The sequence below is a fragment of the Eutrigla gurnardus genome (genome assembly GCF_963514095.1).
Source record: "Eutrigla gurnardus genome assembly, chromosome: 3".
Lineage (NCBI taxonomy): Eukaryota > Metazoa > Chordata > Actinopteri > Perciformes > Triglidae > Eutrigla > Eutrigla gurnardus.
This window is the reverse complement of record NC_139917.1, coordinates 1,928,098-1,952,851: the sequence shown is the minus strand read 5'-3', so window position 1 is coordinate 1,952,851 and position 24,754 is coordinate 1,928,098. Positions and strand designations below refer to the sequence as shown.

General features: G+C 42.3%; 1 protein-coding gene and 1 long non-coding RNA gene across 5 annotated transcripts in view; one reads left to right on the top strand and one right to left on the bottom strand.

Annotated features, from left to right (window-relative positions):
• sh3pxd2aa (SH3 and PX domains 2Aa) overlaps positions 1-24,754 on the bottom strand; it is a 133,138-nt gene that overhangs the window by 91,135 nt on the left and 17,249 nt on the right. For all 4 annotated transcript variants that reach the window (XM_084004956.1, XM_084004957.1, XM_084004958.1 and 1 more), the window contains exon 2: positions 23,878-23,958. In XM_084004956.1, coding sequence (XP_083861082.1) covers positions 23,878-23,958 — 81 coding nt within the window. The remainder of the gene's footprint in view (positions 1-23,877; positions 23,959-24,754) is intronic.
• LOC311010671 lies at positions 10,215-12,659 on the top strand. Its single transcript, XR_014596815.1, has 3 exons — positions 10,215-11,183; positions 11,640-11,814; positions 12,423-12,659. It is a non-coding gene; the product is annotated as an uncharacterized lncRNA (long non-coding RNA).

The following is a 24,754-nucleotide window of genomic DNA, read 5'->3' as shown; positions in this document are numbered from 1 at the left end:
CTGATTCTTTAAAAGCCTTTCAACACACGTTTTTGGTCAGATTGAACTATTTCCTAACAGATCAAGCCACCAAGACACTTTGAAAGGAGTATTGTGAAGTGAATATCATTGCCATGATCTCAGTCTTTTTCTTGTCTCACATTCCCCAATCTGCCCTGATCACCTGCCGTTCATCAGCCAGTCAGATTCAGATTCTGATTCTACCTGTTTGTTTTCGGCCAACTTTTTCTATCTAAAGTTCCGAGGTATTTCCTCGTGTCATTTCCAGAACTACAGTAAGGCTTGTTTCTGTGCTCTAGGATCTTTCCCTTTACACTTGCCTGCCCAGCATATCCTGCACTACGCTCACTCCTCTGCCATGGCTCCTGGTTTCCAGCCACCTAATCCCAAACCAGCACCCCGCTCACCCCCCCAGGCCTCCTCCCCACCACCAACCCCCGACTCACCTGCTGGCTCCGTGCCCGCCATCCTTCCCACAACCACTGCTCCCCTTGATGCAATACATTTTCATCCATTGACCACCATCTCTGCGTTCTGCACCGGTTCTCCTTAACTACAACACTAAGTTGTGTTCATTGGTTGTGAACATTCTGAAGTACACACAAGTGAAATAGGATTTTTATCACAGATCGCAATCACAACAATGTTGGTCGTGGTGAATTGTAATGATCAGGATTTCATTGACCCTGTTATTTATGATAATTTTATTTCATTATTCACGTTTGTTTTTTTACTAAAAAGGATGTTCACTAATAGAAGTTGTCTCTTGTATTTGTTTCTCAACCAAATGTAAAGTGACACCAGTATTTTAGTACCATTGAAAGAGTTTTAAACATATTTTGATGATTATCAGGATAATATGGTGAATTGCAACTATTTTGGCAGGATAACGTGAGATGAAATTTCCGTGTTGTCCCATGCGTAGTAGACAGTAGAATCCATAGAGGTATTCCTTATTTCCAGTAACAGAGACTGGAAACATGTAGAGCCAGAGGAGCAGCTGAACAGGCAGACTGTTCTCGGACTGGGACCGACAGCAGCGTCATATCATGCACATGTGCTAAGAATAGAGCCTTCATATAAGGACCTGTGAGAGGCAGTTGGCATGAACTTGGAAGGGGGTAATTGATGCCTCACTTCCTGTTGGCCGTCATGTGACTGTGAGGGTTTACCCCGGGCTTCGCCGCAGTGGAACAGAATGGAAATAAACACATCAACTCATGACCGGCACAACGAGGCAGCTATGTGATCTTCCCGCACTTCCCATGGCAACATGGCAGCGAGGGAAAAGCCACTACTGTTGCTGGTCTCAGGGCCGGACATGAGGTCATTGCACTTGTGTGTGGACGCAAACAGTTAATGATAACACACATCCTGTCTCCAGGACATAAACAAGATCAGTGCATCAACTTTAACTTTCTTGATGTTTCTTAGTGCAGCATAGAAACTAAGCGGCAGCATAGAAACTAATGGAGCACATGAATCAAGTCTCAACATGCATTAGCACCCAGTAGTATTCAGTTTCAGAGAGACAGATGTCTGAGATGGGCTCAAGGGGGGAGGGGGGGGGGGGGGGGGGGGTGTTCCTTTCCAGCCACAATCACTCACAGTTGTGCCTCTAAATATAAAGTGGCATGCTGGCACCAGCTCTAGACAAATCACTGTCCGTGATTGGCACATTATATTTGGAAGCAACATGATATGCTGTGCACATCTATGCAGTGAGTGCATGCATGGAAGCAGCAGGGGGTTGGACTATGGTCTAAGGTTTGAGCTCTGTTCCTGGTGATGTCCCCAGGATCAGGTGTTACGCCCCCTTCAGGTCAGATCAGGTGTTATGCCGTTCAATAAGACGACAGGTGCATGGTTGTGGTCTATCTGTCCACGGTCGAGCCTGCTGTGACCATTTGGACAAGTCTCTGCCTGCGGAAACACCCTGAATGGAATGATATCCCTGTATCTTCTGGGGCTGGATGGGTTAATTACAACTAATTAGAGGTGTAACGATTCATGCGATGCATCGATGAATCGATTGTCAGTCCTATAGATTCAACTGAATCGATCTGCTAAAATAAATAAATAGAATGAATCGTTTTGGCTTCACCAATAATCGATATAAATGCATTTAATCGTATGAATCGTGATTCTTACTTATGATTAATGTTTTAATACGTTTAAGACACTTTCCCCTGCCAGCATGTAGTCTACTGAAAATGTTAAAAAATAACTGAGCAATGTTTAATTACATTTTAGTATTCAGCATAAAATATTAGGCAGGATAGAAGAATACAAATAGTCTCACTCGCATTATTGCATGTTTATTTAATGGATATAGAATTTTGGTTACAAGTTACTGAATCGAATCGTGGTTTACAGAATCGAATCGAATCGCCAACTACTGTATCGTTAATCGAATCGAATCGTTGTGAAGCCAAAGATTCACACCCCTACAACTTATGAATGTGTCATTGACGTGAATAAAAGAGTTTACTTCCCCCAAACAAAAGACACAGAACAGGAGGGAAGAGTGACTCAGCGGATGTCACATTAAATGTGAAAATTTGATCAGCAGGACAATAATATATATAATAATACATCTCAGCAACACATTGATTTGTTTAAAGTGATATTTTTGGCCTATTATTGTGGGAGGAGAGCGTGAAAGTTAAAGGAACGACATGGTTTAAAAAGAGGGGTAGATTTGAACCCAGGAAAATTCACTGCAGGCATTCAATGCAGGGAATTTTCCTGGTGGAGGACATCCAGACTCTTTAGATGTGTCTCCCCATCCAAGTCCCTCAGCTGGACATTGTATGCACCCTGAACGCAGCACTATCACAGCGCTAGATACATTTTGAACGATTCCCTAAAATCAGCTGGCGTAGTAACTTAAAAACAAGCAGTTAAATGACAGAAACATATCTCAGCCAACAATGTTGTTGTTTATTTCTACATAAAGACGAAAAAAGAAGAAGTGATTCAACTTTCAGTTAACTATCGGCAAGACTTGACCAAACAGATTTGACTATGCACATGTTTGGTGCCAGACGGAAACTTGACGGAAACCTGAAACATGAAAAGTGAAACCAACGCTAAAGTGCCTTAAAGTGTAAGTTTGGCGGAAATTGAAAATAAAGCTATTTTCTGAATGAAAATACATCAACTAAGCCGTGGAGGAAGTAATTATCGCTCATCACGCAGTTCAGAGCTAGCACGGGTCGGAGCTAGAGTCCAAAATCGCAAACAGTGGGTTAGCATGGGGCAGACAGCCACACGCTTTCAAAATCGCATTTTTAAACCACTAACATTGCTCAAAACAGCGCCAAACCTCGTCAGCAGCTTGCTCTGGGTGTCTACACATAAAACGAAGCACCAACAACTCAGTTCATGAACCCGAAGTTTATAACAGAAGACAGTTAAGAACACTCACCAATTCTACCCCTGCCAGCTCCTCGCGAAGGATAGTCCGTAAGTGTCGATTACCGAACAAGTTCCCGTGTGAGATCTCGCGTGACATGTATGTGCTTCAGATAAGGCTGCTGTCTTGAACTGATTGGAAGTGTATACAAACTATCCCGACGTTTTTACCCACCGTTATTAACTTATATTTGGCCAAACTGCCACTAATTTAAAAGTATACTCGTTTTATTCTGGGCGAAATCTTCAGTTTCACTTTCACTTTTGCATTGCGTTCGGTAATCGACACTTACGGACTATCCTTCGCGAGGAGCTGGCAGGGGTAGAATTGGTGAGTGTTCTTAACTGTCTTCTGTTATAAACTTCGGGTTCATGAACTGAGTTGTTGGTGCTTCGTTTTATGTGTAGACACCCAGAGCAAGCTGCTGACGAGGTTTGGCGCTGTTTTGAGCAATGTTAGTGGTTTAAAAATGCGATTTTGAAAGCGTGTGGCTGTCTGCCCCATGCTAACCCACTGTTTGCGATTTTGGACTCTAGCTCCGACCCGTGCTAGCTCTGAACTGCGTGATGAGCGATAATTACTTCCTCCACGGCTTAGTTGATGTATTTTCATTCAGAAAATAGCTTTATTTTCAATTTCCGCCAAACTTACACTTTAAACTTGCATTTCCTCTGCTCGCCATCAGGGGACAACTCCTCTCTGGTTGTATAGAAGTCTATGAGAAAAAGGTCTTACTTCTCTCTGCTGGCCACCAGGGGGCGACACCTCTCTGGTTGTATAGAAGTCTATGAGAAAATGGTCCTACATCTCTCTTGATGTATTATCTCAGTAAACATTGTAAACATGAGTTTATGGTCTCAATCTCTAGTTTCAAGTCTTCTTCAATCCAGCATGATTTAGTACATTATTGTCCATATAGAGTCCAACAGAACAGAAAGCAGGGGATGCTTTAGGGGCGGGGCTACCTGCTGATTGACAGGTTGCTACCACGCTACCAATTCAGTTAGCTACTAAGATGACAGCCGTACGTCCCTGATCCAAACATGGTAGCAAGGGAAAAGCCCTGGTCCAAAACTGCTCGGCGATCGCCTTTGGTTTGGAACCCTCAAGTTCAGCATTTCCGCCATTTGATCTGATGAACAAAAGCGCCTAAACAGCACCCTTACTGGATCTGGATCCATCTGGCTTCTAGTGCGAAGCTGCTAACAAAGTTAGCTTCATAATTCAAGGTCAACTTTACAGCCAAGTGGTAAAGTCATCCTAGTAGTTCATTACATTGGTAGTGAGGCCGTAGTAGCAACCTGTCAATCACAAGGCCCTAAAGCATCCCCTGCTTTATGGTCTGTTGGACTCTAAATGGACCAGAATGTACTAAATGAACATAATGCTGAATTGAATAAGACTTGAAACTGGAGATTGAGATGGTACACATGATCTTTACATTTAACAGAAACACAGGCTAAATGCTCCAGTCTCGGGCCACTTACCACCTCAGCTGCTGAGCTAAGATCTGCCGACACCAGCTTTCCAGAGCAGCCGCAACCTCAATGTGAGGAGAAGAACAGTGTCGGCGGCCTTACTTTGGGTTCTGTAAGTAGGCCAGCCAGCTCACAGTTCACTATGGAGAGGAAGGCCTCTCACCTGTGCCAAGGTTCAGTGCTATCACAGTAGAGCAGAACCTAATTTACCCATGCTGATGGCCTCAAGAGTTTCCATGATGACAGCCAGGACAAACTTTGGTCAGTGTGGCCCAACTCCAACATTCTTACATAAAGGCTGAATCGGATGGCAATGCCCTCCTGTGTGTGTGTGTGTGTGTGTGCTTTTATCTGAGATTTGTATTCCTAATTCTATCTATCTATCTATCTATCTATCTATCTATCTATCTATCTATCTATCTATCTATCTATCTATCTATCTATCTATCTATCTACTGTAACAAATTGCTGTAAAAATACTGGATATTTTGCACAGTAGTGTACCGTTTTCCATTAATACAGTTGAATACTGTAAATTCTGATGTTTTTGAGGAACAAAATATTAACGGCAAGCTCCTGTAAAATCTTACGGTAAAAAGCAGTATTTATTTATTATTTACACCAAGCTACCTATAATTTTACGGTATAATACAGTATTTTTTCTTTTTCTTCTTTTTCCGTTAACTTTAAATCAGACTTGATCTTCGGTCCGTTTAATAGTTCATCTGAGCAAAATAAAAGATTAAGTGAAATTAAAACTAGGCCTACACATCAGTGTTTTTATTTGAGATTGAGGACACAATAACAAGAAGATGAAGAATTAGTTTTCATCCGGACTGCTGAAAGCACCAAACTGGATGGAGCACTTGAGACAACTGCTGCTTTCCTCACCGTTCTCTCATCAACTGCGCAGCGCACCCTCTTCCATCCTGCTTTTTTAAGAAGGTAAATATAATCTTGCAAAAGTCAGCATAATGCTAATGTGATTTTGTGTTGGATTAACATTTTATTGACATTGTTTTTTGCCGAAAAGATTGAGTCAAAAGTACATGCCGCAAGCTAGCATACGTTACTCTCATTTAGCAACTATGTGGACAAACGTTTAGCTTTCTGAAGCTTAACTTAAATTAGCATAAGTCTGCTTGGGCATTTTATTTGTTTTCAGATCTAATTACGGTGGGCTACAAGGTTTTATTTTACCGTTTGTTGTTTTACTTTTTCAAGTAAAACGGTTTATGGGAGTTTATAGGGAGGAGCTTGTTATGCAGGTTGATGCAAAAAGCTAAAAAGTAGCTTCAAATATGCACTAATGTAAAGGTTAGTTGACTAGTTGTTGATGTAATGATTTTTTTCTTTTCTTGATAGAGTATTTTAAAGATTTTTTTTGCTGTGAAGGCTTGTGCTAGTGAAAACATGATAACTTGCAACATATGTGGTAAAACCTGCAGGAATACATTTTCACATGTCAGGCACATGCAAACTCATAGTTGTCTGCCTAATGCATCTTTCAAGTGTGGTTTCCCTGAATGCACAAGAGCTTTTTCGAAGTTTTCGGCCTTTCGCTCTCACACTCATCGCCATAAATATGTAAAGAATGTAACTAAACTGGATAATGCAGGAGATTTAACATGTTATATGGACTTCTGTAGTACAAATTGTGAGGATATCCGGGGTCTTCTCTTGCACCTGAAATGTCATATAACTGATGGCAAGACAGTCTCGTGCCCTTTCAGACAATGGGCCCTAGTTTCGTGGCGCAGCGCAGGGCGGCGCAGGGTGGCGGAGCCGGCACAATGCAAGTTTCGACCCGCGCAGCCTTGCGCACGGTCAGTTTGGCAGTTTGGTGGATCGCCTGCCCCAAGATGGGTGTGGCGGCGCAGCAGGGGAAGGCGTCACAGATTCAGCTTGGCGTAGCGGAAGTTTCGTGGCAAAAAGCCTCGCCAGCTCCAACCTGGTCTACTTTCGGCGCAAGGCGTAGATAAAGTCCATTCATTCAATGCGAATCACAGCTGGCGGAGTGGAAGTTTGGCTGATGGCACGCATCGCGCACACGTCACCGAGACCTCACAGGCAGGTTTCCACAGTTCCAGGCACATTTAAATGCAATAAATAATCACAACAAACACTATTTAATGCAACTAACTGAATCAACACGTGAATTTATATCTATATAGATTGTCCCTACATCTGACGTCAGATCAAAGGCGGATGGCACGCGTAACGGAAACTCAGCCTCTCGGACCAAAACATCTCCCTCTCTCTCTCCTGTTTTTTATAATATCGGCATTGTTATTATTATGATACGCGCGCACAGGGCGTGGTGGGAGCGGCGGCGCTGCTTCTGTCATCGGGTTGTCAAGTGACGGATCTTGCACTGAACCTCCCCTAACGCATTAAAGGAGAGGAGAGGAGCTCATTTGATTGGTGAAGATCTGAATCGGCTGTATTAATCCCAGTCCACGCCTCGTCTCCTCGTCTCCCACTCACGCCTTCTTCTCCTTCCTCTTTCCCACTTGCGCCGGTGGGCGAGACGGGAGGTGTGCCTGCGCGAGCCTGCGCGGTGCACGAAACTTGCAAAGTCCAGGCGGACACACCCCGTCGCTGCGGCGCAGGTGCGCTGAAAGCTGACTGCGCCTGGTCTACGAAACTAGGGCCCAATGTGACAAAAAATGTACAGTTAAGTCAACATTCACATCGCATGTGTCCAGAAAGCATAAAGATTACTCTGAAGGAAGTCTACTCGAGTCCATAGCAAGTACAAGCAGCACCAGTGATCGGAATGATGAGGGCTGCAATACACAGCTTGAGAATCCCAGTCAGTCCAGTGATGAAGACATGGAGGTCTACCCAGAAAGAGCAGATGAAGGGGAATTTGTCAGACTTTGGCCTTGTTTTATTTGAAATTACAAGCTAAATTGCTCCTTCCATCCTCCACCATTCAAACAATAATTGAACATTATCAGGAAATACATGACATCAATCAGTCTCACCTACTTTCTAAGCTTAATGAGAAGTTGACATCACTTGGACTTTCTGAAGCTGACATAAATACTGTCATAGATACACTGAAAAATGAGGATCTCCACAGGGCTAGCAATACCTACACACTGAAAACTGACCATAAAAGAAAAACTTTTTTTAAAAGTAACTTTAATTATGTGGAGCCACTGTCCATGTATTTTGGTCAGAATGAGTCAGGCAGAGAATGTTTTGGACAATATGTTCCTGTGAAAAACACCATTGAGTCTCTCTTGTCCGCAGAGTCAGTGATGGAGCAACTGCAGCAGGCAAAAACCAGAGTACAACCTGATAATGTTTTACAGGATGTGTGGGATGGTAAAATTATTGAAAAGAACCTGCTGCTCAACCACAAGGCCCCTTCATTAGGTGTAATCCTGTATCAGGATTCCTTTGAAGTCGTCAACCCCCTAGGGTCCGGGAGGAAAAAGCACAAGATTTTGGCTGTGTATCTGACCCTTTCAAATATTTTGCCCTACAACAGATCAAGTATTGATCAGATGCAACTTGTGCTGCTCTGTCGAGAGCAAGACTATAAATATTTTGGACAGGATCTAGTGTTTGGCCCTCTTGTGAAAGATTTGAAGGAACTTGAGCTGAATGGATTAACTCTGCCGGATGGCCAGCTCTACAAGGGAACCCTGTGTGCCATAGCAGGAGACAATTTGGGTTCATACAACATTGGGGGCTTCACTGAAAATTTTAGCAAGAGCGCACATTTTTGCAGATATTGTGAGATTGATCGGAAAGCATTTCAGGCAGATCCTCTGGCTAAGGGCCCTGACCGCACACCACAATCGTCTCATAAAAATACTGAGGCTGCGAGTCATAATGTGGAAGCAAGGGGCTGTTATGGTGTTAAATTTGACTCGATTTTCAATCAACTGGCATATTTTCATGTATGTCAGCCTGGATTACCTCCTTGTCTCGGCCATGACCTTTTTGAGGGCGTTGTCTCTACAGATTTGGCATTGTACCTCAACCACCTTGTTTTAAAAGAAAAAGAGTTTACTTACGTTGAACTGAATCGGTGCATTAACCAGTTTAAATATCTTGGCAATGACGCCAACAACAAACCTTGTGAGGTGAACCCAGGGGCTGGAAAACTCTCTGGACATGCAGTTCAAAATTGGTGTTTCCTGAGAATGTTGCCATTATTAATTGGTGATAAAATAAAAAGCCCTGGAGAGAGTGAGGTGTGGCAGCTTATTTTACAGCTGAGAGAGATCGTGGAGCTGGTATGTGCTCAAACCATTTCCACAGGCCAGGTAGCATATTTAAGAGTCCTGATAGATGAGTATTTGTACATCAGAAAGCAGACTTTTGCGGATCATCCACTCAAACCTAAACATCACTACCTAAATCATTATCCAGAACTCATTGTTCAATTTGGGCCACTCATCCGTCTATGGACAATGAGATTTGAAAGAAAGCACACGTATTTCAAACAGTGTGCAAGAAGGCTGCACAATTTCAAAAACCTCTGTGGAACCCTTGCTGAAAGACATCAGCTTTTGCAGTCTTTTCTAAGTGCTGGAACACTGTTTCCACCATCTGTTGTGGTAGAGAAGGGAACTGCATTTATTGTGGGAGACTACAATGATAAGATCAGACAGTCAGTTGCTCATCTTAATTTTGATCATCTAAATACCCTCATTAGTCATGATGTGACAGTAAAAGGGACAACATATAAGAGCAACATGTTTGTTGTTGTAGGTCATAATGATCATGGCCTTGTAGTGGGAAAAATCAAAAAGGCTGTCATTCATAAGAATTCAGCCGTGTACTTCATCACTGAGGTATATCAGGCTGTTCGTCAACCAGAGATTAATGCTTACCACACTTCACCAATGCAGGAAGCCTACTACTGTGTCAGTCAAGCAGATCACTGATCACTACCCACTGCCTGAGTATTCAGTTTGGGGTATGTCTTTGCTAACTCTTCATCATTCTGTCCCAACATTTTAGAGTCATGTCATCCATTGGTGATGAAATAAAGTTAATCATCCTCAAGACTTTGCCCAATTTGTCTGAGGATACTCAAAAACAGATCATCACAGCACTTGAAAGTTCGGGTGTGGAATCAACAGAGGACCTCAAATATGTGCAGCAGGATGATCTCAGAGATCTCGTGCCTGTTATCCAGCAACGGAAACTTCTGGAGGCATTCAAAATGGGTAAGTATTATCAATATAGTGTTTTCCTGTCCAGATAAAGCTGCAGTACTTGGTCAAAAACAAGACCGTTTACACTCAGCTGCCATATGGAATGAACACAGAATGAAGTAGTGATTTTGGGCTGGCCACAGACTATACAACAAGTCCCATGGGATAAAATGCCAGAGGAAGTGCAGTCAGCCATTGCCAACAGCAAGAGACCTGCTCCTGACAAGCGACGCCAGATGATACAAATTCTTGTTGATGAAATGAGAAGGTATGAGGTTAACCCCACACGCAGCGAAAGTCTTGTCATCTGCCGAAACATTGTCAAGCAGTACCCCAGTAGTTTTGCAGATATGACAACAGGAGGTGTCATCGTTGCTGGTGGTTTTACGTCACTCCTGTCTCAAGTGAAAACGCGAATTGAGAACATAAACCGTGTAGGGACATTGAAACGACACCGAACATCAAGACGGTCTGGACAACTGCAGAGGCCAACTGATTCTTACGGATGCACACAATTTCAGCCGGACCCTCCACCTGAAGAAACCAATGAGACAATGGAGCAGAAGCGGCAACAATTGGTGAACATCTACAGGCAGGAAGGTATTCAAGGTAGTGAGAGGGCAGAAGTGATAAACCTCATGAAAACAACATGTCTTCAGCGTAACCACATCAATCAGACTCCAGCACCTTCCATTGAAGATTTAAGAATCCAGTGGCCCTACCTTTTTACCCCGAGGGGGCTCTACTGTCACTTTGAGTTACTAACTGACATCAGCGTTCTACGTGCCTTGGAGCTATCCATTGAAGAATGTGGACAAGGAATAGAGAAGTATTTAAGGACAAAACTGAAGAACAAAGATGTACAGATGGGGAATTTACTCTTTGCATCATCCAGTTACTGATGGCCTACTTTGATGAGAGAACTGATACTCTTAGCTGATGTAAGTTTTATTTAGCAATATTTCTTGTGTCTACAATGACTGTACATGCAATTCCATTCTTAATATTTGGATACTGTTGTCCATGTTCTACAGATGTCTGCCACAGCAGTCGATGTTGAGCGTACCCTGACCCTCCCAACCAGTCCACGACTGATTCTACTGGGTAAGTGTCATAAAAGCATGACATGGAGTATGGAGTATATCCTAAACTTAAGTTTTATGGTGGTCTGTCATTGATTTAGTTCTCTCATCATTCTTTTTGCTATCTCTTGTGGAAACTAATAATTTGCAATAAGATAATTTATGATACTTGATGTAGAAAATGTGTGGATAGGTGTTGCACACTTGAACAGAGACTCAGTGTAACTTTTTATGTTCTGTCTGTAGTGTGTTATTCTGCAAAATACACAGACATTGCAATGAATACATCAAACACATTTCTAAAACACCAGTTAAACAACAAAAAATAGCTTTAATGCCACACAAACACATCAAGTTGCACAAAACATTACTGTTAAAAAAATAAAACAACAAAGGGGTGGCTTTTTCTGTGAACTTCTTATCCTCATATAAGGCCCTTATACCCATATTTGTTTTCCATAACTGTTGTCTGCATCAGTTGCTGGTGATGGAGTTACATTGGGACATTGGATGATCAGCATCGAAAGCCAGGTCATCTGTGAAGGCATCCAAAAAACCTTCATCACAGGGCTTGCTGCAGTTTTCACCACCTACTATGTGTTCAACCTGCAATACCAAGAAGAAGCTGCAAGGACACTGGAGTTTGTTCAAAGGTAAATTTCTGCCAGAAATATTGTTTAAGTATGTTACCCCTCTTCCCAGCTCTGTTCAGAAATATTGAATTGTCATTTATTATAAGCCATGCTGGTATATTAAGGTACAGTTGTTGCACCTGTCTCCTACACATCAAAGCATAGCCTGCTTCCTTTTGGCACCCATCTTAATTAAGGAATGGGGCTGTTCAGACTGGCCATGTCACTCTCTGTGGTGCTCTCATTGAGCAATGTGTCTTTTGCTAACTGCTCTTCTTAAGTTGACAATAGACACCATGGTTGAGGAGCCTGAAATACAGTCATCAAAAAGTATGTAGTAGTCTATATGTTGAACTTTGCCAAAGATAAACTTTCCCAAAGATGACAATGTTTCCTAATGCCACCCTCAAATCAAAGTTTAATAGATACTGTAATAATGGCAACAGCTGATCTGTTTTAATCCTGAATCATGAATGTTTTCTTTTCTCATGAATAGTTTATCAAAATGAGATCATTCTCTCATATCATAAAAAGACATCTTATTTTTTTTATTCAATGAATGTGATAGCGTTCCATATTAAATGCAAATTATCTTTATCTTATATACTTTCTCTATTATTACATTTTAGGTGCCTCATTGGGACTAATCCTGAGAGGGGAAGAAAGACCAGCCAGGGGAAGGTGGTGTCAAAGAAGACGGGGAAGCTGGTCCACAAAAAGGCAAGAACGGTGAATCCCCATGTGGCCACTCTACTAAAAAATTTGATGGACTTTGAGTGGGGCTTTATTTAGCCAGTATAGTTCAGTCCATCTGTCTCAGATGTCCAGGTTCATTTTTGGACCCATCGTTGTTGAGAGCCTGTTTGATATGTCTAATTGTTATTGTTAATGGAATGTGTGTAAGTAAGTAAGCTTTTACTTAGTTTTCTTAGCTGCAATGCATTTGATGCAGTGCCTTTAACCCAACTGTTGACTTTGGGTGAAGGAAAGAAGGAGGAAGGAAAAAAACTAGCAGGTTAAATGAAGTTGAATTGGCTTATAATTTGTGCTTTGCAAACAGTCAAACCAGATCTGGTCAATTTTGACCCGGGAAGGAACATACAAAGTTTAATGAATGTAATATTAGCCATCACTTGTCATAGTTCAAGAAAAAGTTCTGACAACAAGTGGTGTTTTTATGTTATGTTATGTTTTTACTGAAAATGTTCAGCTTTAATAAATGCCTAATGTTGTAAGGCCATCTCTTGTCTGAGCCATTTCTGTGATAGCTATTTTCATTTATTATTATTATTATTATTTCAGGGGTTTTCATTTTTAAATATAAAACCTTTAAATCATTAGTTTATATCACTGTGAAGATCACATTCTAGAGTTTTACAGTAATAAGTTGTTAATGGAGAATACTGTAGGAACTGTAAAATAACAGTATAATTGCAACCAAAGAGCTGACAGTACAATACTGTAATGTTTATTTTACATACAGCACAGTACTGTAATATTTTTACAGTACGAAACTGTTGTTGTAGATCACAGTAGGTACACTGTAGAATAACAGTTTCAAGCTGGCAACTGTAGCTGCCAGTAGTTTACTGTAATTTAACAGGAAATTTTGTAACAGTGCTATCTATCTATCTATCTATCTATCTATCTATCTATCTATCTATCTATCTATCTATCTATCTATCTATCTATGTCCATCTGTCCATCCATCCACCCATCCATCCCACAAGGTCCAGCTTCTGGAGGCAAACTGACTAATGGTTACTGGTGCTGTGGCCTTATTTTAATTTCACCTCTTTCATTTCCTTTAAAGCTCCTTCCGTCGCTATGGTGTATAATGTACTGTGAATAAGATGGAGAGTCCCCAGACGGGCAGGGGGGGGGGGGGGGATGAATCATCGCGTAATAGAAACACAGCTAATCACCAGTAATGCATCGCACATGCACACTGACAAATCCAACACATGCGTATGAAGCAGCCTCCCAGAGTAAACAGGAACCTCTGTGGCTCTAGTGAGCTAATGCACTTGAACCCCGGGAGTGTGCAGTACGCCGGGAAAAAGTCGCTCAGAAGAGCCCATGGGAGGGGGATGGAGGCGAGGCAGAAGCTGGCAGAGGGGGGAGGGTTTCCGAGACACATGGAGAAGCCGGGGGAGAGAGAAATTGTAGGAATGAGATTTGAACTCATGTGGAAGAGTCGGACGTTTGGAGGGAGGCAAACAGCTGAACGGGAGATAGACTGCCGGGTTTCACTTTGAATTCCAGTGGGAACTCTCACCACTTATCTCTGCTGCCTGCTGCATGCCGCGTCCTGCCTGCTGTTTACCCAATGGCTGTTCATTAACCTGCAGGCCGAGGGGCGAGGCGGGCCATCGGCTGGTCCAGGACCCGACGCTGCCACCGATACTGTAGAGAAGAGGCGGTCTGCTGATACTGCACAATCAGCAATAAACCTGAAGGGAAGTTTGTTTTTACATATTTGGAATGTTCGCTTCGGGCGGATTCAAGGACTATTTAATGTCCTTCTGAAACACGACGAAACTCATTCACCACACAACAGAACAACACCACAGAAACAGTTGTGCTTTCCCGTAGCACATTTTTAAAATTTGAATCCAGAGGAACGTTAACGGTAGCAACAAAAACAATTCTCTGCACATGATTGGCAGTAAGGCTTCAAGGTGTTATTTCATCCATCATATCCTGATATCAGACAGCCAGATACCCAGAGCATGCTGGGTAGTGGAGTAGCCTTATGTCCTAGCTGGGTTAGCTTAGCTTCCATCTCTGTTATATGCCATACGTGCTCCGTAATAAACACAAAAATAAAACAACGCAAGACGCTTGATTAACAGGTTTTGCCTGGTATTGCCTTTTGGACTTTTATTAAATATTGTAGCTATCAAGTACTCAGAAAGGGGGCAAAAAAAGCTATACTTGAAATAGACAATTTTATTTCCAATTGTTTGCCTTGCAAAATGGCATTTATATTTCAGATTTAATCTAAACCTGCTTAAAATGTATTTTGTCATTTGTCATCTTTGAACTTATTGTAATGCATTTGTGTAAAAATGGCCTATTTGTGGCTCATTCTTCGTGTATCCAGGTCAAACCAGTGTGGGACTTAAGGTGGAGCTGAAATGAAAAAGACATTTTTAACATTTTGGATCACATCCAAGGTCACCTATTTAAAAAAATATGCCCAAACAAATGACAAAACCGCAGCAACGTAGGTTATGGCCGTGACGTGTTTGTCTTATGTTTTTGTCGGCAAATGAAAATGGATTAAAAAATAACAATTGGAAATGAATCTTGTTACATACATGTTATATCCCATGGACATATTAGCGTGTTATTATTGATTATAAGCAGGAATATGATTTTTCATGCTGATAACTTGTACCAATATAAGAGTGAAAAACATCACAAGGACATATGAAGTAGTCCCTTCCCTTAGCTTGTTCATACACTTTTGAGCAAAATAAATAACTGTGAAATCATTTTCTATTCCTTTTCATCACATGTCCCTAATGATGTGTCCTTCAGGTAACTACTCTGTGCTGAATATCAGAAAACACAACCCCTGCCCTCTCTGAACAAGATGCACTGCAGGACTATAACATAAATACTGTGTGATTTATTAATTCTGAACAAAAGAAAAGAAAGAAAGCAGAGGCTTTGATGGGAATGACATGAAAAGAAAGAAACCTTGAGTCTCTGAGAGGCAGAGATCCACGAGCGCAAGGGCCGGAAAGTTTTCATCCTCCCCATCCGACTGAGTGGAGGAGACCTTGAGCTGCTGACCAGCCGAGCAGAGAGAGGAGAGAGGAAGGAAACAAGACAGTGACGGATGGAGAGCAACAGTCTGTCAGCTGCCTAATACATCTCCAGATAACAGAGGGAGCAGACGGGGAATACACTTCATCTGTTCAATCTACTGTACAGACGCACATATGGTGAACAGCAGCAGTCAGAGGTGGATGGAAGATGTGTAGATGTGTAGACGTACAGCACTGAAATTGGAGTGCCTGCAATTCCAACCCTCCGCCAAGGTGCCTTTGGTGCGAACGCACCTTTAGTCTTGGAGTTTGTTCAAATCAGGGCCCCGATGCCAAACCGCCTCATCCGGTCTTCATCCGCGGTGGCAGCCCTACTCAAGCGCTCTGGTTTTACACGCCCGTTTATCTTGCTATCTTCTGAACTAGCCTCTGTTTCTGTTGAATGCTCTCAGATCTTCCTACTTCAGTTTTGATTCTAACCACATCTTCTTTTCTGATGCCTCCTACGTTAAACTCACTGTTCCTCCCTCCGTCTCTCAGACTGTGTCTCTTCACAGTCACACTGCTAAATGTCCCACAAACGGCTGAACTGTGTCATTCTTCCTAAATTTAGCCCACTCTCCTGATCCCTTCGCTGTGGGAAACACTGCATACTTTACCCCCCTCTGCTCCCAATCCAGCAAGGACCCGGACCGAGCTGTCCTGTCAAGTGCCCAATTGTATCTCACGAGAACAGCTCCTGTGTTTGGCATGTAGGTGTCCTTCCTCTGCCTCTCTGAAGTATGTTTCCTGGCCTTGTCTCTTTGGCGCACATTAATAAAATAAAACAGTCCTTTATCCTCAACCTGAAACAATGGGCTCCCTCATTCAGTTGAGTTACAGTTTGTCCAGAGAACACCTCAAGGACAAAGAGGCTGAGCTACTGGCCTGTCTATTCAGAAGCCTATCCTCAAGGATGGCATACCGATAATGCTTTGTGGTCGAGACATATGTTTCCATCAAACGGCCCACTTAGAGGTTAGAGATTCTCAATTCAGTGACCTTCCCTTTAAGCGCTTTGAAAACAGCTACCATATAATTTTCTGGGCTGAATAATAAGATGCTGGGCATGAAAGCCTGCTACTAGCATCCATAAAGCTTCTTCCAAAAGAATAACAAAGAAGATCAACCTTGAGAGGGACTCTCTTGAGTAAACCAGACCAATAATCAACGGCACACTAAACACTGAAAGGGTCGGAGAGAGTAATTCTCAATATTCAGTTGTTGGCCAGGATCGTACGAGGGCAGACATGAAAGAAGAGAGAGGGTTTGTGGGCGAGCGTGCAGAAAGAATACAAACCGAAGGCCCTCGTAAAAAGCTCGAGTTAGATTGTGTCCTTCTTTCAGATGGCGAGCCATGCCGCAGCTTTAAATGGACCAGGGACTCCGGGAGCACGCTCACCAAGGCTTCTTAGTAGAGTTAAACAATATCTTCCATTTCTTCCACCTGCATCATCATGTGGTGTTGTCACTAGTCTCATTATCAATGTCCTCTTCTGTCTCATTATCACCATCACAAACATCATCGTCATCATCATCATCATTAACCTATTTGAACAATTTTCCTCACTCTGGCCGACCTGTTCCCACATTTCCTCCCTTCTGACGACTATAACCTGGGCGGCCTGTTTCAGATTATGCGGTTTCACTCACTAGTCAGGTCTGGCTGAGGCGAAGCCACATCATTGCACAGCAGAGGAAGATGAGCAGTTCTTCAGTGGATGAAAATATGCAAGGGTGTGGAGAGACACCAGCAAAGGCATGCAGTGTTCTGCAGAGTATTTAGGTGACGCAGATGTGTTGGTGTGGCAGCTTCGTGTGAGTACAAGCCTCTGGCTGTCTCTTCCTTGTTCCCTGTGTGCAGTTGAGGCACATCGATTGTTAGATTGACGAAGGGCCAGTCATGAAAAAAATCCAACCTCTTTTCCAGCAGGGCAGCTTTAGCCCCCCAAACCACCGTCAAACGAATGGAAAGACGATGGCAGAGAGAGGGCAGCTACTTTCACTTCACAGAATAAAAGTGCACACACAAATCTCTCCCCACAGGGCAATTCTGGCTACATTTTGCATTGAAATGCAATGAGTTTGCGTTCTTTTATACTAATAAAATTGAAGGCATCAGACGCGCCATCAATATCTCAAACAAAAAAGTTGGATCACCACCCTGTTCAGGCAAAAGTAACACAGCAATCATGGCAAGCTTTAATGCCATAGACTCTAAAACTCTAGTGGAAACGGTGACAAATCTAAAATCATCCACCTGCTGCCTTGATGCTTTACCTACCAACTTTTTTAAGAATGTTTTTGACTGCCTATCAATAGACGTATTGCAAATAGTTAATAACTCCATTCAAACAGGCAATTTCCCAAAGGCCTTCAAAACTGCAGTCATTAAACCTCTTCTAAAAAAGCGGAGCCTAGATGCCTCTATTATCAACAACTACAGACCAATTACAAATCTACCCTTCATAAGTAAAATAATTGAGAAAGTTGTCCTCCAACAACTAAATCACTTCCTGGCTTCAACGGGCTGCCACAACAACTTCAAGTCAGGATTTCGACCTTTTCATAGCACCGAGACGGCCCTTGTTAAAGTTGTAAATGACATCCGTCTTAACACAGACTCTGGCAAAACTTCAATATTAATGCTATTAGACCTCAGTGCTGCATTTGACACTGTCGACCACTCAATACTCTTGGACAGGTTGGAAAACTGGGTGGGGCTCTCAGGCACAGTCTTAAACTGGTTCAAGTCATATCTACAAGACAGGAACTATTTTGTTTCCATTGGCGACTTTGTATCAGAACCTACCAATGTAACGTGTGAAGTCCCCCAAGGTTCAATCTTGGTCTAACCTGTCTCACGACGGTCTAAACCCAGCTCACGTTCCCTATTAGTGGGTGAACAATCCAACGCTTGGTGAATTCTGCTTCACAATGATAGGAAGAGCCGACATCGAAGGATTTCTGATTTCTTACAAAGACCAAAAAATGTGAGCACATTACACCAATTCTTAAATCCTTACATTGGCTCCCTGTATGTCAGAGGATTGATTTCAAAATCCTCCTGCTCACATATAAATCACTACATGGTCTAGGGCCGACTTCATAAGCCTTCTAGACCACTAAGATCTTCCGAGACCAATCTGTTAGTGATTCCCAGGGTAAACTCAAATCACGGGAGAGCATAATTTAGTCACTATGCAACAAATAGCTGGAATAAACTTCCTGAAGATGTAAGACTTGCCCCAACTCTGACCACTTTTATAACTAGACTGTAAACTTTAATGTTCACCATAGCTTTCTGCTAAATCTTTTAATGCCTGCACTGTTTTTAATTATTGCAAATATGTTTTTAATCTCCTTTCTTTCTGTAATGCATTTTTAAATTTGCCTTTATTTTCTTTTAATTCTTCTATTTTTTTTTCACTTTGTTGTATGATGTGAAGCACTTTGAGTCTGCCTTGTGTATGAAATGTGCTATACAAATAAAGTTGCCTTGCCTTGCCTTGCCTTGCCTTAATGTAATCATTCTATTACAGAAATGGCTTCTTTTTCACAGAGGGCCACTAAATTGCACTAATATGGCTCCTATTATTTTTTACCTTAATACATTCTCTACAACTTGGGCAGAAATGATGGCAGAAACACTTTGGAACAAGTCATGCATTTCCAGGAGGGCTTGGCAGAAGGCAAGCATGTGCAAAGCTTTTTAAAGTGGCACAGAAAACTTTTCAACATTTCCAAACAAGTGTTTCCAAGTGGTATTATTGTTGGCAGATCGGATATTAGAGAGTCTGGTACATAGTAATGACCACTGCTCATTTAAGAACGGCCAGCGCAACAAAATGTCTTAATTGTTTACATGAAAATAGCTATATCAAACACACAATGAATCACTGGCATCCTTACGTAGCGATTCCACTAGCGTTAGCACTAGCTAGCCTACTATAGCTGCAAACAAACAGCCAGAAGCAATCAGGCTTCTTTCTGGCTACTAGTGTTTCCATTAGCGTTAGCACAAGCTAGTATAGCCAGAAAACAAACAGCCAGAAATAATTATAAATTAGATAATTATTAGATAGTTTGTTTCAAACATAGCGACTGTTTGCGTTACCTCTACCTGGCATGCTGCTAGTGCTAGTGCTGCTAGCTGCTAGTGTTACCTTTAGCATTAGCACTAGATAGCTAAACTAGCATTAAAAACATGGCTAACTCTAGCAGCCAGAAAAGAAACAGTGTTAGCATTAGCAACATGGCTAACACCAGCAGCCAGAAACAAAACAGTAGCTGTGTCCCAATCCTTCAGAGGCTGAATGTGTCACAACTGCTGTACGAGGCTGGCCCGTTTCCCTGGACTCACAGCATGGTGGCAGACAGATCTGCGAAAGCCAGGCTCATAGGGAACCCATGTAAATGCTAATGGTGTCATTATTCGACAGCCACATTGTGCAAACATTAACTTCACTGTGATAAGCAAAGCAAACTGATCGACTGTCACTTTAACTGTGACTACGGCGACATGTTGGAGATAGAGCCATCTAAACATGGCTGTGCCTGCTGCCACCATGGACAAATACTGTTAATATTGCTACTACTGTTAATATCACCACTAATGTTAATATTGCTACTACTGTTAATATCACTACTAATGTTAATATTAATACTACTGTAACCGTGTAGATTATTATGTGTTTATTATTTTAATTATTACATTTTATGTTGTTAACCTTTGCATTATTTTATTATATTAATGTGCACTTATGATGTTGGTTCCGCGTGCTCTTGTTTTGGTGGGGACCGAATAATACAGGGCACGAAAGGGAGTTCTAGCTCTGCCCTCGTGTGCGTAGTCTCATCGTTGAACCTGACCTGTAAGTGAAGTAAAAAATAAAGTCTTCCTGTCCTGCCGTAGCGGTGCCTTTTCATTGAAGGAGTATTAAGCCCTTGTAACCCGCAACACCCACGGTCCTGGCACGCTACCCATCCAGAAACCAGGGTTACACTACTGTTAATATCACTACTAATGTTAATATTAATACTACTGTTAATATCACTACTACTACTACTTGTGTTCGAGTCCTGCTCTGTATGTGAAGTGTCCTGAGTCCTCCTTTGTTGCTATATGACACAATAAATCAAAGAGAATTTAATTGATATGGACAGACAAAGAGACGCTGAATGGTCAGTCACTGATCATCACAAGACTTGTCATGTGTGTGTCTAAACAGCACGTCTGATTGTTCATGCATTCTACGCCAACAAGAGCTGGTTTAGGGGACAAAACTTGAACAACGTGGGGTTACAACATATGGTGCCCGTATCCTTCTCAACGCCAGGATGTTTCCAGGAAAACAGTCTTGCCAAAGCTTCAGTTCAAGCACTCTCCGACCTTTTCAGAGCCACCATCCATGTTTCTCTCCCCGAGGTTAAGGTCTTAAATGTTTGGACAGGAGAAGCCCCAGGTTGCTGTGAAAACAATGGGATCGCACCATCAAAGGCATCCAGCGAGCTCACAGGCTGGCCCGGAGAACTTTACTTTGGGGAGAGGCAGAGGATTGATTAGCATTAGAAAGCTGCTCGGTCAGTATTGACACTGAGGGCCCTAGTTTCGTAGACTAGGCGTAGTCAGCGCGCGGCGCACGTGCGCCACGCCGACGGGGTGTGTCCCCCTGGACTTTGCAAGTTTTGTGCACCGCGCAGGCAAGCGCAGGCACATCTCCCGTCTCGCCCACCCGCGCAAGTGGGAAAGAGGGAGGAGAAGAAGGCGTGAGTGGGAGACGAGGAGGAGACGAGGTGTGGACTGGGATTAATACAGGTTGGAGCTGGCGGGCTTTCGGCAAAGTCTCAGCGAGGCTTTTTGCCACGAAACTTCCGCTACGCCAAGCTGAATCTGTGACGCCTCCCCCTGCTGCGCCGCCACGCCCATCTTGGCGCAGCGGATCCACCAAACTGCCAAACTGACCGTGCGCAAGGCTGCACGGGTCGAAACTTGCATTACGCCGGCTCCGCCACCCTGCGCTGCGCCACGAAACTAGGGCCCTGAGTGTGATGTGTCAGTGATGGGATGGGATGGTGTAGGATTTAATCATGAATCACGATTAAAAAAAGTTGATGGTTTGCATTATCTGGATAATTGTGAATATCATCACGAGTGACTTGTAAAAGCTGCCTAGCTCACTGTCATGGCAGACAAGAGAAAAATAGAGCCTGATGTAAAAGAAATACATGATAACATAAAATATTAATATATATACTTTTTTTTGTGCAGGGAGACCTTATGATTCATGATCATCTTATTTATGATTATTTGATTCTTTCATCCCAGTATGTTTTGTTGTCATTTTAATGGTTTTAAGCACATTTGATGATTATGTGGATGATTATTGTGGCCAGGTTAATGGTGACATGAAAAGCCTCCACAGTGGGAATGGAAACATCGAGGAACCAGACAAAGTAAGATGTGTGCTTCTTTAAAAGGGACATCTGTTAAACCCCATAGATGTCCAGCAAGGGGGTTTTCACAGCAGAACCAAACTGTCAAAATTGAGAGCCGCTTTCGTTGACAGCTCAATGAAGCGACCGACCAACTTAGGTGACCTTTGCCCCTGCGCCATCTGACAAAGCTAACAAAATCAATCTTGCAGCTGCTGACTTGGGGTGATTTTGTGCAAAGCCATCCATGAGCCATTAAAGGTCATTAGTTTCCTGAGTATTGGGAGAGAAGGGATGGGATATCGGATTTGTGATAAAAACACAAAGAGTGTGGTGAGTTTCTGTTGTTGGGAGATTCATAAATATCGTCACGAGTGACTTGAAAAAGCTGTCTAGCTCACTATCATGGTAGAGAAGTGAAAATAGAGCCTGGATTAAAAAATACAGGCTGCAAAAATACATGTATTTATCCTTTATTTATGCAGGGATAAGTTATGATGAAAAAACACACACACACAAAAAAAAAAAAAAAAAAGATCTAGGAGGCAATAAAATATTTGTTTCTAAACAAAATATTAAGTGTATTAAAGCATTTTTTTGTATTTATTTATATTTAACTCAATGTCCAAAACCAAGCTAGGGAATAAAGAAGACAAGGATGAGAAATCGGTCCGAACAGCAAAGGTGGAGATGAAGCTCTGAAACATTCACACACAAAACGGCAGAGGACGACACATTTATAGAGGAAAACAAAAGACATGTCAACAAACGAGGAGCACAAAGGAGCTAGACGAGAGATATAAGAGATTTAAAGCAGTTAGAAAACCATATTTGATGATAATCAGGATAATGTGGTGAATCTGGATTATTTGGCAAAGATCGTGACTTGACATATTTCATTTGGTCCCACACCTCCAGGAGGAAGACTCCATCCACCCGCTCACCTATGTGTGGGACTCTCCAGAGCGAAGGAACGTTCAGGCACACTTCCTTGTTTATTATTCTACCTCTGCCTTTTATTCCACATTGGGAGTAATCAGTTGCAGGGGGGGGGGTCTGTTTCCTCCTCACACTGGCCCTCTGCTTATCAATGGGACCTTTCAGAAAAGACCTTTCCTCCACTGATTGGAACATCATTTCCTGCTGGACGTGCACACTGGGGCTATTGAAAGGTGCCCCCCTGTAACTCTCTCACTACGGCCTTTCATATGTACTAGTGACCCGGGGACCTCTGCTCCAGTATCCATATGGGATCAGCTTGCATGGGCTTGAATGCACACAAACATTCCCTCCAGATACAAGGCCGTTTTTTAACTGCAACTCCTGCACCGCTTCAAAATGAACAGAGAGCCCTCCACACTTTAAAAAGAGAGACCTCTGCCGTATGACACTGTATTTTAAGAACCCACCAATCAGAGAAGCCGGAGGATCTAACGGCGACCCAGTATAAAGCACATTAAATTGACTTCCATGTGGATTTCTTGCTTGTACTATAAAAAAGGCCTGTCAGCTCCCTGACATTTTGAGGGTAAGGCAGAGATTAGATGAGAGAGAGGAGGAAGTGGGGTGAAAGGAGGAGGGCTGGAGCGATGCGGCGCACTGCTGCATCTCCACGAGGCGAAGGGATACAAACCACGTCTCCCCTGCTCCCCGACCAATTACTAACACACACATTGATTCAGTGAGGCGGCGAGGTGTGGAGAACACGGCATAGACCTGGCCTCCACATGAATCTATACAGCAAGAATGCTGCAAGTTCAGCGGTTGGACATAATACATCATCACCAACAAAGTTAGGAGATTTCTCAACTAATGAGAGAGGGAGGATTACCTGTAAGTCAAAGAACTTGCTGTACCGTCTGTAGATGATGTGAGAGGTGTTGTCAGAGTAGGTGACATTGATGAGATACACCTGAAAGAGAAGAAAGGCAGAAGAAATGTTATTCACCTCATATCTAGCTGGCTTGTTTTGTGCAGAGTGCAAAACCAGGAGCCAGCAACTTGTTTCATATGACGTGGCGTTTTGAACCCAAGTCTCATTTTTGAACCCCCGCTCCCTCATTTACATATCGGTGAACAAATACAGAAAGAAATCAACATGGAAATAAATGTACAGAAAATAATCTCTGGAGAAATTATTAAATATGAAAATAAATGAATACAAAATATGTAATTACTCAAAAGAAAACAAACACATTTTATTTTTTTTATTTCTGTGCATGTTTATTTATTTTCATATAAATTGGCATATTTATGTCATCATTATTATAATAATTTTTTTCTATTAATGTATTTATTGATTATAATGGCAGGTTAAGTCCTCCATATGTAACAACATGAACCTCAACATTCAGTTTAATCATCACCATCAAATCAAGATTTAAATCTGCAACAGATCTGGGACTTTCTTCCATCTATACATAACCGAGAACATTGTTAAAAATACTTTTTCTCTCATAATCAGGAAATGTAATTCTATGTGAGAGCACTGCCATCCTGATGAAAAACATCCACATTTGAGTTCCATAAATACCAACCTTCAACCTTCGGCTCGGCCATATGGAGAAAATCAAATAGCACAATATTTTCAATCAAATACCTTTAGATATTCGACTATTGGTGCTTTTACAGAATCTAAAACATTGCACGGAAATCAATCAAACTCCATAAATAATCCAACATTCTACTGTTCTAATACATCACTCGCA